Genomic DNA, 14,020 nt, shown 5'->3' with positions numbered 1-14,020 from the left:
CTTAACCTTTGTCACAGTTTCCTCAAGTGTAAAATGGGAATAATAATAATAACACCTACTTGGAAGGGCTGTTGTGGGGATGAGATAATATTTGTAAATAATTTAGCACAGTACCTGACACATACATAGTAGGCTCTTAATAAATGCTTGTTGATAATCATGGTGGTCTTTTCTCCATTGCCATCCTTCTTAACCTATCTGCTGCATCTGATACTGTAGCCTACCTCTTCCTCCTTGATACTCACTCCTCTTTTGTGTTTTTAGTCACAGGACTCTTTCCTGCTTCTCCTATTTTGTCTGATTGCTTTTTCACCGTCTCCTTTGCTAGTTCATCATCATATCACACTCAGTAATGGTGGATGCCTCAAGATTCTTTCTTTGACCGTCTTCTCTTCTCCCTCTGTACTCTCCCTTGATGACTTCATCAGCTCCCTTGGGTTTAATTTTCTCTAAGTGGATAGATCTACATATCCAGCCCTAGCCTCTCCCCTGAGCCTCAAGTCTTGAATTACCAATTATCTTTTGGACATTTCAAAATGGAATTCCTGGAGTCATTTTATTTCATTTTTTAAAAATAACAAACATTTAAATTTATAGTTTTGGGTTCCAATTTTTATCCCTCCTTCCCTCTCTCCCCTCCCCCCTCCCTGAGGCAGTAAGCAATCAGATATAGGTTATACATATATGACTATGTAAAACATTACCATATTAGTCATTAAATATAAGAAAACTTGAATCAAAGAAAAATAATAAAAGAGTGAAAATAGAATGCTTCAGTCTGTGTTCAATAAATATCAGTTCCTTCTTTGGAGATGGACAGTATGCTTCATCATTAGTCCTTCAGGATTGTCTTAGATCATTGTAATGCTAAGAATAGTTAAGTCATTCACATTTCTTCATTAAACAATATAGTTGTCACTATGTACAACGTTCTCTTGGTTCTGCTCACTTCACTCTACATCAGTTTGTACAGGTCTTTCCAGACCTTTCTGAAATCATCTTGCTTGTCATTTCTTATAGCACAATAATATTCCATCATCATCATATACCACAGCTGTTTAGCTATTTCCCAATTGATGGGCATTCCTTTGATTTCCAATTCTTTTTTTTATATTACTGATTTTATTAACTTTTTAAAACACAACTATAGTTGAATATTACAACAAAAACAATCGCTAGTAGTGAGTGTGTTAAGATGATTGTAGTCCTTCACTCATTCACTATTGCATACAAAAGCCAGCATTACAATGGAGAGTATTCACTGGCCTCCATTAAGAGGTTTGACACTGAACCCCACCTCTGGGATGATGCTCATCATCCTCATAAGCTTCTCCATTGTAATGGCGTCTTCTTTCTTGAGATGGGCCAAAGTCCACCAGTTCTACCTGATCATATCTTCAGTCTCCTCTACTTCCTTTCTTTCAGACAGTAACTTTTTTTTTAATTTTTTTTTTTTAGGCAGTAACTTTTCCAACAAAGATAGCTTGTCTGATGAAAGAAAGCCATTCTCTGGGAAGTTTACCTTAAATTCAATTATTAGAATTCCTTTCTCATAAGGTCGGTGATAAATTGGCATGCCTTCATTCAGCACACATTTTATATCTCCATGTTTAACAATCTGACCAGGATGAGAAGTAATAACTATAGTTCTATTATCAAGAATTGTTATTGGTTTCTGAAAGCCACACAATGCTTCAACCAAATGGATATCCATACACATGAAAAGATCCTCACCTCGTTGTGTAAATATATCATTGTCCTTCTGATCCAAAACAATGATAATATCTCCTGGCTCAAGTCCTGGCTCCTGGTCACCTTCACCATGGAATGTTATCTTCTGACCATCTTTCATGCCCTTGTCAATATGAACCTCCAGAATCTTCTTCTCTCGCACAATTTTTCTTCCATTACAGTTTTTACATCTATGTTTAGGGCTGATTCGTTCCTCATGCCCTTGGCATTCCATGCAAACTGATTGAATTTGCTGAAGCATTCCAGGTTCTATCTGATGAATTCTTATTTGCATTCCAGTACCTCTGCAACTGGGACAGCATTCTACAGCTCCTTTCTTACCACCCCGTCCTTCACATTTATCACAAATTACATTCTTTTGCAAAGCTAGTTTTCTTGTTGCACCATTATATAACTCTTCCAAGGTCACTGACAACTGATGAACAACATTTTTACCTCTCCGTTCCCTTTGCATTCTTCCACCTCCTCCAAAAAACATATCGAAGATATCCATTGGAGAACCAAAGCCACTAAATGAACCACCCTCTTTGATGGATTGTTCTCCACCTTTGTCATATAAGTCTCTTTTCTTTGCATCGGAAAGTACTTCATAAGCTTGAGAAATCTGTTTGAACTTTTCTCCTTCATTTGGATTCTTGTCTGGGTGATATTTCAAGGCTAGTTTTCTATATGCCTTTTTTAGTTCTTCCTGAGAGGCATTGGGTTTTACCCCCAAAACATCATAATAAGTCGTTTCCTTCACCATTTTTTTATAGCCGGGAGCGCCGCTAGCGGTACGCCGGGTGTCAAAATGCTCACGCCTGGGGTGGGGTGAGAGGGGACCGCCCAGGAGCCGGTTGGGATTTTAGGGGATCGAGTGGAAAAGAGAGAAGATTGGGGGAGGGGGCGCGAGGTCTTGTGCGGAGCACGGGCAGGGGGCAGCTGCTGCCCTCCGCTTCTCGATGAGTTTTTTGGAAAGTCTGATTTCCAATTCTTAGTCAGCATAAAAAGAGCTGCTGGAAATATTTTTGTACAAATAGGTCTTTTTCCCTGGAGTCATTTTAAACTGACTATGTCTAAAATAGAGCTCATTAGCATTTCTCCAAAATCCTCCGATCCTCCAAACTTCCTTGTTTCTATCAAAGTTTCAATCATCCTTCTAGTCTCCTAGGTTCATAACCTGGGCATTACTCTCAACTCTTCAATCTCTCTCACACCATATATCCAAACAGGTGTCAAATCCTGCTATTTCTACTTCTATAATGTCTCTCACATTCAACCATCATATTTGGAAGTTAAGAAATCATTAGTAACTTTGGAGAGCCCAGTTTCTATTGTGTGATGAGGTTGGAAGACAGACTACAAGGACTGAGGAGTAAGTGACAGCTTTTTCAGAGGGTTTGGCTGAGAAAGGGAAGAAAGATATAGAATGAAAACTTATGGGGATAAAAAATGGGAGAGAGCAAGAACAAGCATTTATTTATTAAGGCCCTACTGTGTTTTAGGCACTGTGCTAAACACTTTACAAATATAATCTCATTCAATTCCCTCAGTATCCCTGTGCTTTATTCATTTTTTATAGAACACCCTCCAACATTACCTGTTCTCATTTTGTCTTTTTTTGCCAATTTGCAGGGTGTGAGGTGAAACCTCTAGGTTGTTTTGGTTTGGGTTTCTAATTTTTAGTTATTTGGAGCATTTTCTTCCTGTGTGAATTCTTTGCATTTTTTCTTATTTTTTTAAACATTAAAGAATTTTATTATTTTCTAGTTACATGAAGAGATAGTTTTCAACATTTGTTTTTATAAGATTTCTAGTTCCAAATTTTTCTCCCTCCCTCCCCTCCTTTCCCCCTCCCCAAGACAGCAATCAATCTGATATAGGTTATAAATGTACAATCACATTAAACATATTTCTGCATTAATCATGCTGTGAAAGAATCAGAACAAAAGGGAAGAACCTCAAAAAAGAAAAACAAAAAAAGTAGAAATAGTATGGTTCAATCTGCTTCTAGATTCCACAGGTTTGTTTTTTTCTGGATTTGGAGAGTCCTTTGGAACTATCTTGGACCATTCTATTGCTAAGAAGAGTCAAGTCTGTCACAGTTGATCAACACACAATATTGTGGATACAATGTACAATGTTCTCCTGGTTCTGCTCATTTCACTCAGCATCAGTTCATGTAAGTCTTTCCAGGTTTCTTTGAAACCTGCCTGCTCATTGTTTCTTACAGCACAATAGTATTCCATTACATTCATATACCACAACTTGTTCAACCATTCCCCAGTTGATGGGCATTCCCTCAATTTCCAATTCCTTGCCACCACAAAATAGCAGCTATGAATATTTTTATATATGTGGGTCCTTTTCCCTTTTCTATTGTAATGATTGGAATGACACCACCTGCTGGTGACTTACTGTAGGAAAGCTCCATCATGAGGAGAAGGCCTCTGAGGGCAAGACCATGCAGCTTTTCTTTGGTGTCAGGAAGTGATGTTGGCTTGGGGGAGGAAGAGGGGACGAGGCTGGGGCTCTCACTCTCTTTCGTCAGGACTCTGGTGGAGAGTGGAGCGAGAAATTCACTCTCCCTTTAATAGATAGATGAATCTAGGCCTTTCTCTCTTTCTTTATCAAATTCTTATTCTCCTTAATAAATGCTTAAAAGTCTAACTCTTGCTAAAGCCTATAATTTATTCTCGACCACTCATTAGATATTTTAGACGGACTAGCTAGAATTTTAGCCCCTTACACTATGATCTTTTTGGGATAAAGACCTAATAGTAGTATTGCTGGGTCAAAGGGTATACACAGCTTTATAGTCCTTTGGGCATAGTTCCAAATTGATCTCCAGAATGGTTGGATCTGTTCACAGCTCCACCAACAATGCATTAGTGTTCCAATTTTCCCACAGCTTCTGCAACATTTATTATTTTCCCTTTTTCTCATATTAGCCAATCTGATAGGTGTCAGGTGGTACCTCAGAGTTGTTTTAATTTGCATTTCTCTAATCAATAGTGATTTAGAGCATTTTTTTATATGGCAATAGATAGCTTCGATTTCTTCATCAGAAAACTGCCTGTTCATATCCTTTGACCATTTCTCAATTGGGGAATGACTTGCATTCTTAGAAATTTGATTTAGTTCCCTGTTTGTTTTAGAAATGAGGCCTTTATCAGAAATACTGGCTATAAAAATTGTTTCCCAGTTTTCTGTCTCCCTTCTAATTTTGGATGCATTGCTTCTGTTTGTACATTAACTTTTTAATTTAATGTAATCCAAATAATACATTTTGCATTTCATAATATTCTCTATCTCTTATTTGGTCATAAACTATTCTCCTTTCCACATATCTGAGAGGTAAACTATCCCTTCCTCTCTTAATTTACCTATAGTATCACCTTTTATATCTAAATCATGTACCCATTTTGACCTTATTTCAGTATAAGGTCTAAGATGTTGGTCTATGCCTAGTTTCTGCCATACTGTCTTCCAGTTTTCCCAGCAGTTTTTGTCAAATACTGAGTTCCTATCCCAGAAGCTGGAGTCTTTGGGTTTTTCAAACAGTACATTACTAAAGTCATCTACTACTGTGTCTCCTGTGCCTAACCTATTCCATTGATCCACCACTCTATTTCTTAACCAGTACCAAATAGTTTTGTTGACTGCCACTTTATAGTAAAGCTTTAGATTTGGTAGAGCTAGCCCACCTTCCTGTGCATTTTTCATTAGTTCCCTTGATATTCTTGACCATTTGTTCTTCCAGATGAATTTTGTTATTATTTTTCTAGCTCTATAAAATAATTTTTAAGTAATCTGATTGGTATGGCACTGAATAAGTACATTAATTTAGGTAGAATTGTCATTTAAAAAATAAAAGTATTTTATTATTTTCCAGTTACATGTAGAGATAGCTTTCAGCATTTGTTTACATAAGATTTCCAATTTCAAACTTTCCTCCCTCCCTCCCTCCCTCCCTCCCCCAGACAGCAGGCAATCTGATATAGGTTTATACACACACACACACATACACACATATATACATACATACATATATATCTATATACATGTACATATACATAACAACATTAAACATATTTCTGCATCAGTCATGCTATAAGAGAAGAATCAGAGAAATAAGGAAAAACCTCAAAATAGAAAAACAAGAGCACCAAAATCAAAAGATAGTATGGTCCAATCAGCGTCCATATTCCACAGTTTCTTTTCTTTTCTTTTTTTTTTTTCTGGATTTGGAGCACCTTTTCCATCATGAGTCCCCTGGAACTTTCTTGTACGATTGTATTGGTGAGAAGAATCCAGTCTGTCACAGTTGATCAACACATAATGTTGATGATACTGTGTACAGTGTTCCTCTGGTTCTGCTCATCTCACTCATCATCAATTCATTCAAGTCCTTCCAGGTTTCTCTGTAGAATTGTCGTTTTTATTATATTAGCTCAGCCCATCCATAAGCAATTGATATTTTCCCAATTATTTAGATCTGATTTGATTTGTGTGAAAAGTGTTTTGTAATTGTGTTCATATAGTTCCTGGGTTTATCTTGGCAAGTACACTCCCAAGTGTTTTATATTGTCTACTATTACTTTAAATGGAATTTCTCTTTTTATCTCTTGCTATTGAATTTTGTTGGTCATGTATAGAAATGCTGATGATTTATGTGGATTTATTTTATATCCTGCAACTTTGCCAAAGTTGTTAATTGTTTCAGGTAGTTTTTTAGTTGATTCTTTAGGATTCTCTAAGTATATCATCATATAATCTACAAAGAGAGATAGTTTTGTTTCCTCCTTGCCTATTCTAATTCCTTTAATTCCTTTTTCCTCTCTTGTTGCTAAAATTAACATTTCTAGTACAATATTAAATAACAGAGGTGATAATGGACATCCCTATGTCACCCCTGATCTCGCTGGGAATACCTCTAACTTATCCCCATTACATATGATGTTTGCTCATAGTTTTAGGTAGATACTGATTATTATTTTAAGGAAAGCTCCACCTATTCCAATGCTCTCTAGTGTTTTTATTAGGAATGAGCACTGTATTTTGTCAAAAGCATTCTCTGCATCTATTGAGATAATCATATGATTTTGGTTAGTTTTCTTATTGATGTGGTTGATTATGTTGATAGTTTTCCTAATGTTCAACCAGCCCTGCATTCCTGGTGTAAATCCCACCTGGTCATAGTATATAATCCTGGTGATCACTTGCTGTAATCTCCTTGCTAATATTTTATTTAAGATTTTTGCATCAATATTCATTAGGGAAATTGGTCTATAATTTTCTTTCTCTGTTTTGGCTCTGCTTGGTTTTGGTATCAACACCTTTTTTGTGTCATAAAAGGAATTTGGTAGAACTCCTTCTTCACCTATTTTCCAAATAATTTGAATAGTATTAGAATTAATTGTTCCTTAAATGTTTGGTAGAATTCACTTGTAAACACATCTGGCCCTGGAGATTTTTTTCTTATGGAGTTCATTGATGGCTTGTTCAATTTCTTTTTCTAATATGGGCTTACTTAAGAATTTTGTTTCATCTTCAGTTAACCTGGGCAATTTGTATTTTTGTAAATATCTATTTCATTTAGATTGTCAAATTTATTGGCATACAGTTGGGTAAAATAGCTCCTAATTATTGCTTTAATTTCCACTTCATTGGTGGTGAATTCACCCCTTTCATTTTTGATACTGGTAATTTGTTTTTATTCTTTTTTTTTTTTTTAGTGAGGCAGTTGGGGTTAAGAGACTTGCCCAGGGTCACACAGCTAGTAAGTGTTAAGTGTCTGAGGCCGGATTTGAACTCAGGTACTCCTGACTCCAGGGCCGGTGCTCTATCCACTGCCTGACCTAGCTGCCCCTATTCTTTCTTTTTTTAAATCAAATTAACCCAAGGTTTTTCTATTTTATTGATTTTTTTCATAAAACAGCTCTTATATTTATTGATTAATTCTACAGTTTTCTTTTTTCAATTTATTAATTTCACCTTTTTCAGGATTTCTAATTTAGTATTTAATTGGGGATTTTAAATTTATTCTTTTTCTAGCTTGCATTTTTTCTTTTGAGAATTGTTTGTTCATATATTTTGACCATGTATCTATTGGGGAATGGCTATTAGTTATATGTAATATAATTGTTCCAAACCCTTAATATATATCTATATCTGTTTCTATATATAAAATTGTTCCAAATTTCCAGAGAAATTTAATACAAAGATTTTTCCTTATTTGACCACTTCCCATCTTATCCTAGATGCATTAATGTTTCCTGTGCAGAAGTTTTTCAGTTTCAAGTAATCAAAGTTGTCTACTTCATCTTTTTAATTGCCATGCTCTCTTGTTTTGGTAAAGAATACATCTAGTCATAGAGAGGCATGTGATCATTTTCTCTTCTAATTTTTTAGTATGATCTTAAATATTAATGTCACATACCCATTTAGAATGTATTATGGAAAGTGGTTTAAATTATTGGTCTAAGTCTAATTTCTGCCAGGCTGCTTTCCAATTTTCTGTTTTTTTAAAAGTCAAATATGCCATTCTTCACTAGGAAGTTCATGTTTTCTGCTTTATCAAACACTGGGTTATTGAATTCTATTGTTTCTGAATTTCCTTTGTTTAGTCTGTTCCATTGATCTCCTTCTCTCTCTCTCTCTCTCTCTCTCTCTCTCTCTCTCTCTCTTTCTCCTTTAATCAATACCAAATGGTTTTGATGACTGCTGCTTTATAATAGAGTTTGAGGTCTGGAAGTGCTATTACCCCTTGTCTTAGGGGAGTTTTATGCTATTAAAAGAGCACTTACTGTTGATTCTCCCAGGTTGAATGCCTCTTGCTCAGCCTCTATGGTTGCCTACACTAGACAGGAGTTGTGTTGTAGAAGTCTCTTGGAGACACATAGAAAAGTATAGGCAGCTCCAACAGAATAGCCCATCCAAGGGCTTGCTGGAAGATCATGGAGGATTTCAGGGTAGTCCCATAAATTAAATAAAAGCAACTCATAAATATTATAGTTATAGAATTACATGAAGGCAGAGAGAAGTTTGAGTAGGGTTAAACTTGGAGATCCTTCTAGAAAAAGTGAGTCAATTTGTGATTTCTGTGAAAGAGACCTTGAAGATCTAGTCCACTCCTCCTTCCTCCATTTAATGGAGGAAACTGAAACTGAAGTCAGGAGAGATTAAGGATTTGCCCAAAATCACATGGCTAGATGAGCAACATCTGGACTAGAAACCAGGGCCCTTAAATCATTAGCCTAATGTGCTGTCCACTACATCACAGTACTTTGAAAGTGTTCAAAGATGGTGGCTCCTGTAAACTTCCTAATTGTATACTCAGTGGTTGAAAATTTCTTTGAATTCATTCAGTCAAAGGAAACTCTATTTTATTTGCTTTCTTTCAACTATGGACCAGCCTATATCTTTCAACAACTACTGCCATTTATAGAATTGTCTATAAACTTGAAGCCTGGCATTCCTTTGTTCTGTCCAAGATTTTCATTGTTGTCAATCCCTCCCTTGTCTCATGCTGTCTCCTGACAGGCTCCATTGATCTTCTCCTCCTATAGCAAACTCAAATCCATTACACTTCAATGTCTAAATCACCCTAAAAGCCCTCTGCTCACCCTTCCCATTCTCCCCTCAGTACCTTATTTAGTATCACCTCAGACATGGAGGAAAGAGATAATGGAAATCATAAAAGTTAGGAAAGTAAAAGGCCAGCTAGTGTAACTGAGAATCTGGCTTACCTGGTTTTATGGAGCAATAGGTGAGTAGCCACATGAGGTTGGATATGAGTCATCCAAACCAGGGTTCCATAGCCAACAGAGGCCACAAGGAACAATGTGGGCAAGGGTCTAGTTAACACTCTGAAGTCAATGCTAAAGAGTAATTGTATTCAACTTTGAAGTCATATCTAGCTTGGTTATTCATAAATTTATCCAAATTATTTTGAATCCAATTATAGTTCTTGCCTCTTTAATATCTCAGGATAATACATTATATACATTTATTACCTTCTATTGATGTTAAAACAAGATGGGTTTTTGTTTTAGAAAAAAAAAACTTGGGCTCATTAAAAGAACTACAGTTTCCCAAAGGCAATCCAACCCATTCTACTCCTCCTGCCCATTGTTAGGCCCAGCTAATTGTCCTCTGTCTGTCCAAGGTATGGGCACTGATTGAGCAACTCCTTTAAGTGAATATGATGGTTTGGACAATAAGGATCTTTCACTTTTTCCCCCTTTAATTTCTGCGTGGATACTTAGGTTGAATTCTCTTGTGTGGTCAGAGATATCCTTTAGGGGGCTCTGCTATCAGTAATATTAATAATATCTAGCATTTATCTAGCAATTTATAAGTATTTTCTCATTTTATATTCACAACATTCTTGGTAGATAGGTGCTATTGTTATCCTCATTTTACAGATAGGGAAACTAAGGCAGACAGGGCTCAGTGACTTGTGCAGAGACATACTGTTAATAAGTACGAATACATATCTGGATTCAGGTCTTCCTGACTCCAGTTACAGTATTCTATCCATTGCACCACCTGGCTACCTCCCATACAAAGTCATCCACAAACAACAGCATAAGGAGGACCACCACCAAATGGTTGTACTATATGACTCTGCGTCACAGAACACCAGAGTCAGTGAAAAAGTACCACTGTGAGTTATGCAAAGAACAGAAGGCCCATGGTGGGGGCAAGTAAGCTGTGATGGATTGCATAAGAATTAAGAATTACATAAGAGAAGAAACAAAAAGGGCATAATCAGATAGTTCTTTGACCAGAAGAAGATATAGATCAGTCATATAGCAAGAGAAAGGGGAAATAGATGTTTCCTCGGGCTTCACTGGTATCCACACAATGTCAGGCAGTCAAGAAGGAGGCCCCCAGCTTGTGGAATGGAAGAAAGGAAGGTATGGATGAGTTGCAATCATTTTGTTGGAAGTAGTACTGACACTGATAAAGTTCTGTATAGATCCATCTATACATTAGACATTTCTTTGTTGTTGTTGTTGTCAAGTCACTTTTTTAGTTGTGTCCAACTCTTCATGACCTCATTTGAGGTTTTCTTGGCAAAGATGGATACAGGAGCAGTTTGCCATTTCCTTCTCCAGCTAATTTTTAAAGATGAAGAAACTGAGGCAGACAGGGTTAAGTGACTTGCTCAGGGTCACATAGCTAATAAGGGACTGGGGCCAGATTTGAATTCAGGAAGATAAGTTTTCTTGACTATCCACTGTGTCACCTAGCTACCCATTGCCTTCTATATACATAATAACATTTTAAAACAAGGGGGGGGGCCCTTATCCCAGTATTATTTCAAGAATTGGTGAACAAGCCTGTGTTCACTTTATCCAGGCATGTAGGTGGCACATGGTGGAGAGAGCCCTGGTCTATAGCTCAAATATAGCCTCAGACTACCTATATGGTCCTGGAAAAGTAACTTAAAGCTTCTCTTTGACTCAGTTTCCCCATCTGAAGAATGGAGATAATAAATGTACCTACCTCTAAGAGTTGTTGAAGAGATTAAAAAAAAAGAGAGGGGCAGTTAGGTGGAACAGTGAATAGGAGTACCCGATGTGGAAATTAGGAAGTTCTGAGTTCAAATACTAGCTATGTGACCCCCAGCAAATCACTTAATTTCTCAGTGACTTGAGCAACTCTAAGACTATAGGTTTCAGAGAAGGTACTGACCAGCATTGGTAGAGGGAGTTTCCTCTCTCAGGAGTTCCCTATATTAATGAATTCACAGGTCCAGTCTCTGCTCAGCGGAGGTAGATAGGATAGTAGAGGCATTTATGTGGCACAGTGAGTTCAGATTTGGCCTCAGACACTTACTAGATTCATGACCCCTGGGCAAGTCATTTAACATCTCTCAGACTCAGTTTCCTCATCTGTAGAATGGGGATAATAATGGCACTTACTTCCCAGGATTGTTTTGAGGATCAAATCAGAAAAAAAAATTTGCAAAGTGCTTTGCAAACTTTAAAGCACTACATAGATGCTAGATATTATTATTACCCCAGTGACTCTCTTAAGGAAACCCAATATTGCATCAGCTTTTTTTTTTTGCTGCCATATCATAACATACTATTGACACATATTGTACGCAATTCACTAAAACCTCCAGACCCTTTTCAAACAAAAATCTTTCTAACCATGTCTCTGCCATACTTATGAAGGCAATTTTTTTGAATCTAAGTATAAGAGTTCATATTTATTCCTATTAAATTTCATTTTATTCAGTTGGGTGCAGTGTTCCTTCAACACCATCAAAATGATCCTAACTTGTCCCCCAGTGCATTAGGTAACTCTTGCATCTTCATGTCATCCTTCCTTCCATTTTAGTTGGGAGGTCCTTTAATTGTACTATCTCTTTATTGAGGTGTTGGCAAAAAGAACCACAAACAGTATTCCAACTGCAGAATAGAAATGCATGGTGTTATATAAGGATGAAGGATGTCTGTATTTGTTTTATTTAACTGAAGCTCTCCCTCCTTCCCTTTATTCTCCAATAAGGGCCAGGTGCTGTTGACTGTTTTCTACCCATTGAACAGAACTAGTCCTAGAGAATCCAGTCCAGAGAGGCGATGTGGTCTATAGAGTGAGAGGACCTGGATTCAAATCCTAGCTTTGCTACTTACATCCAAATAACCACAGGCTCCTCTTCATCTCTAAAGTGGAGTTGAATTATGTAATCCTTAAGCTTCCTTCCATGTGCAGATGAGAAAGTCACTTGTCTTGATCATGAAGAGTTGGACACAACTGAAACAACTGAACAACAGCAACAACAGGCATGTAGTAGGCACTTTAATAAATGCTTGTTGACCCACTGACTGTATCGACTTTGGTAGCTGATAATTCCTTCTGGCTTTTCAGCTAAATAACCCACATTCCTGGTTACCTTTCGTAGTTCATTCATAGGTTGATTATGCCTCTGTCCCTGTGTGTAGCGTCCTTGCTGTTCCACAAACAAGACACTCCATCTCTTGATTCCCAGCATATTCTCTTGATGTCTCACATGCCTAGAGGGCTCTTCCTCCTTATCTCTGCCAAATGACTTCGCTGGCTTCCTTTAAGTCCCAACTAAAACGCCATCTTTCATAGGATGTTTTTCCCAAACTCTTCATTTCAGTGCCCTTCCTCTGTTAATTATTTCTTACTTATCCTGTCTATAGTTTGCTTCTATGTTTGTTTGCATGTTGTCTCCCCATTAGATTGTTAGCTCCTTAAGGGCAGGGATTATCTTTTGCCTTTTTACCTCCCCTGCACTCAGTACAGGGCATGGCACACGGTAGGCACTTAATAAATGTACATTGATTGATTGCAAGAACTTTCCCCACTGTCTCCTTCTCTACTCCCCTCACCCCCTCGACTCTCCTAACTGGAAAAGCTTTGGTCAACAGAACTGACCCTCCTCGGCTTGTGGGTGCCAGGGTCAAGGCCAATAGCAGTAGCCGCTACACTACAGTACAGAGTACAGGAGTCAAGCTTCTCCCCAAACGGGGGCAGACAGACTGAAGTTTGTGTTTTTGGCTGCTATTTAGCATTTCAGAGCTCTCAAACTTGCTGTGCTCAGCTCCTAGGCAATGGGTCTGGGGAGAAGTAATTAATTCTGGTGGTGTCTGCCAGGATAGAATGATTATGAGAACATGTCTGGAATTCCCCAGTTGTATAAAAATCCTGGCAAGACTTGGGCCATCAATCCTAGCTGTCATAGACTGAAAGAAGCTATCTGGGTGGTTCTGGAATGGGGGAGGGGGAAATGTTTCTGTTCTTACGGGTGAGAGTGATTCCCTGGCAAAGACATTAAATGCATCTTCTTGACTCTTATATAAGGAGTGAGTATGCAACCATTGTCCTAGGTCCTCAATGCTATCCCTTGATAAGGATGTGAATCTGGTATTGATGCTTTTTCCCTATACAAAGTGTAAAATTTTCCAGGGTAACCCACTGGATATTTGTTCAAGGACCAAAGATGTCTCTCTAGCAAGTGTTTAGACATTCCTATTAGCATCACGTTTGAGGATTGTTGATTGAGTCTTTTCTGGTCATAGCCCTGAGCTTTGCCCTGAACTGAACTTTTAAAATAGAAAGCAAAGACAGATAGGGTGAGTACTAGAGCTCAGGTGGTCAGAGATGAACTGGTTAGACACACAGTCTCCAAGAGCTTGCACAGCTCTTCAAGCAACCATATCCACCAAAGGATGATAAGGTTACCTTACCTCCTGGGGCCATTCAGTTCTCTAGGAAGACTACAAAAGAATCACACAAACTT

General features: G+C 37.7%; 1 protein-coding gene across 1 annotated transcript; it reads right to left on the bottom strand.

The window, feature by feature from the left end:
• Positions 1–1,179: 1,179 nt before the first annotated feature.
• Positions 1,180–2,506, bottom strand: LOC122742736 (dnaJ homolog subfamily A member 1-like). The gene is given in 2 exon segments (XM_043987186.1): positions 1,180–1,393; positions 1,396–2,506. Coding segments are annotated over 2 exon segments (1,224 nt in total). The 5' UTR covers positions 2,498–2,506; the 3' UTR covers positions 1,180–1,271.
• Positions 2,507–14,020: the final 11,514 nt, after the last annotated feature.

This window comes from Dromiciops gliroides, chromosome 2 (genome assembly GCF_019393635.1).
Source record: "Dromiciops gliroides isolate mDroGli1 chromosome 2, mDroGli1.pri, whole genome shotgun sequence".
Classification (NCBI taxonomy): domain Eukaryota; kingdom Metazoa; phylum Chordata; class Mammalia; order Microbiotheria; family Microbiotheriidae; genus Dromiciops; species Dromiciops gliroides.
This window is presented reverse-complemented; position numbering and strand designations above follow the sequence as displayed.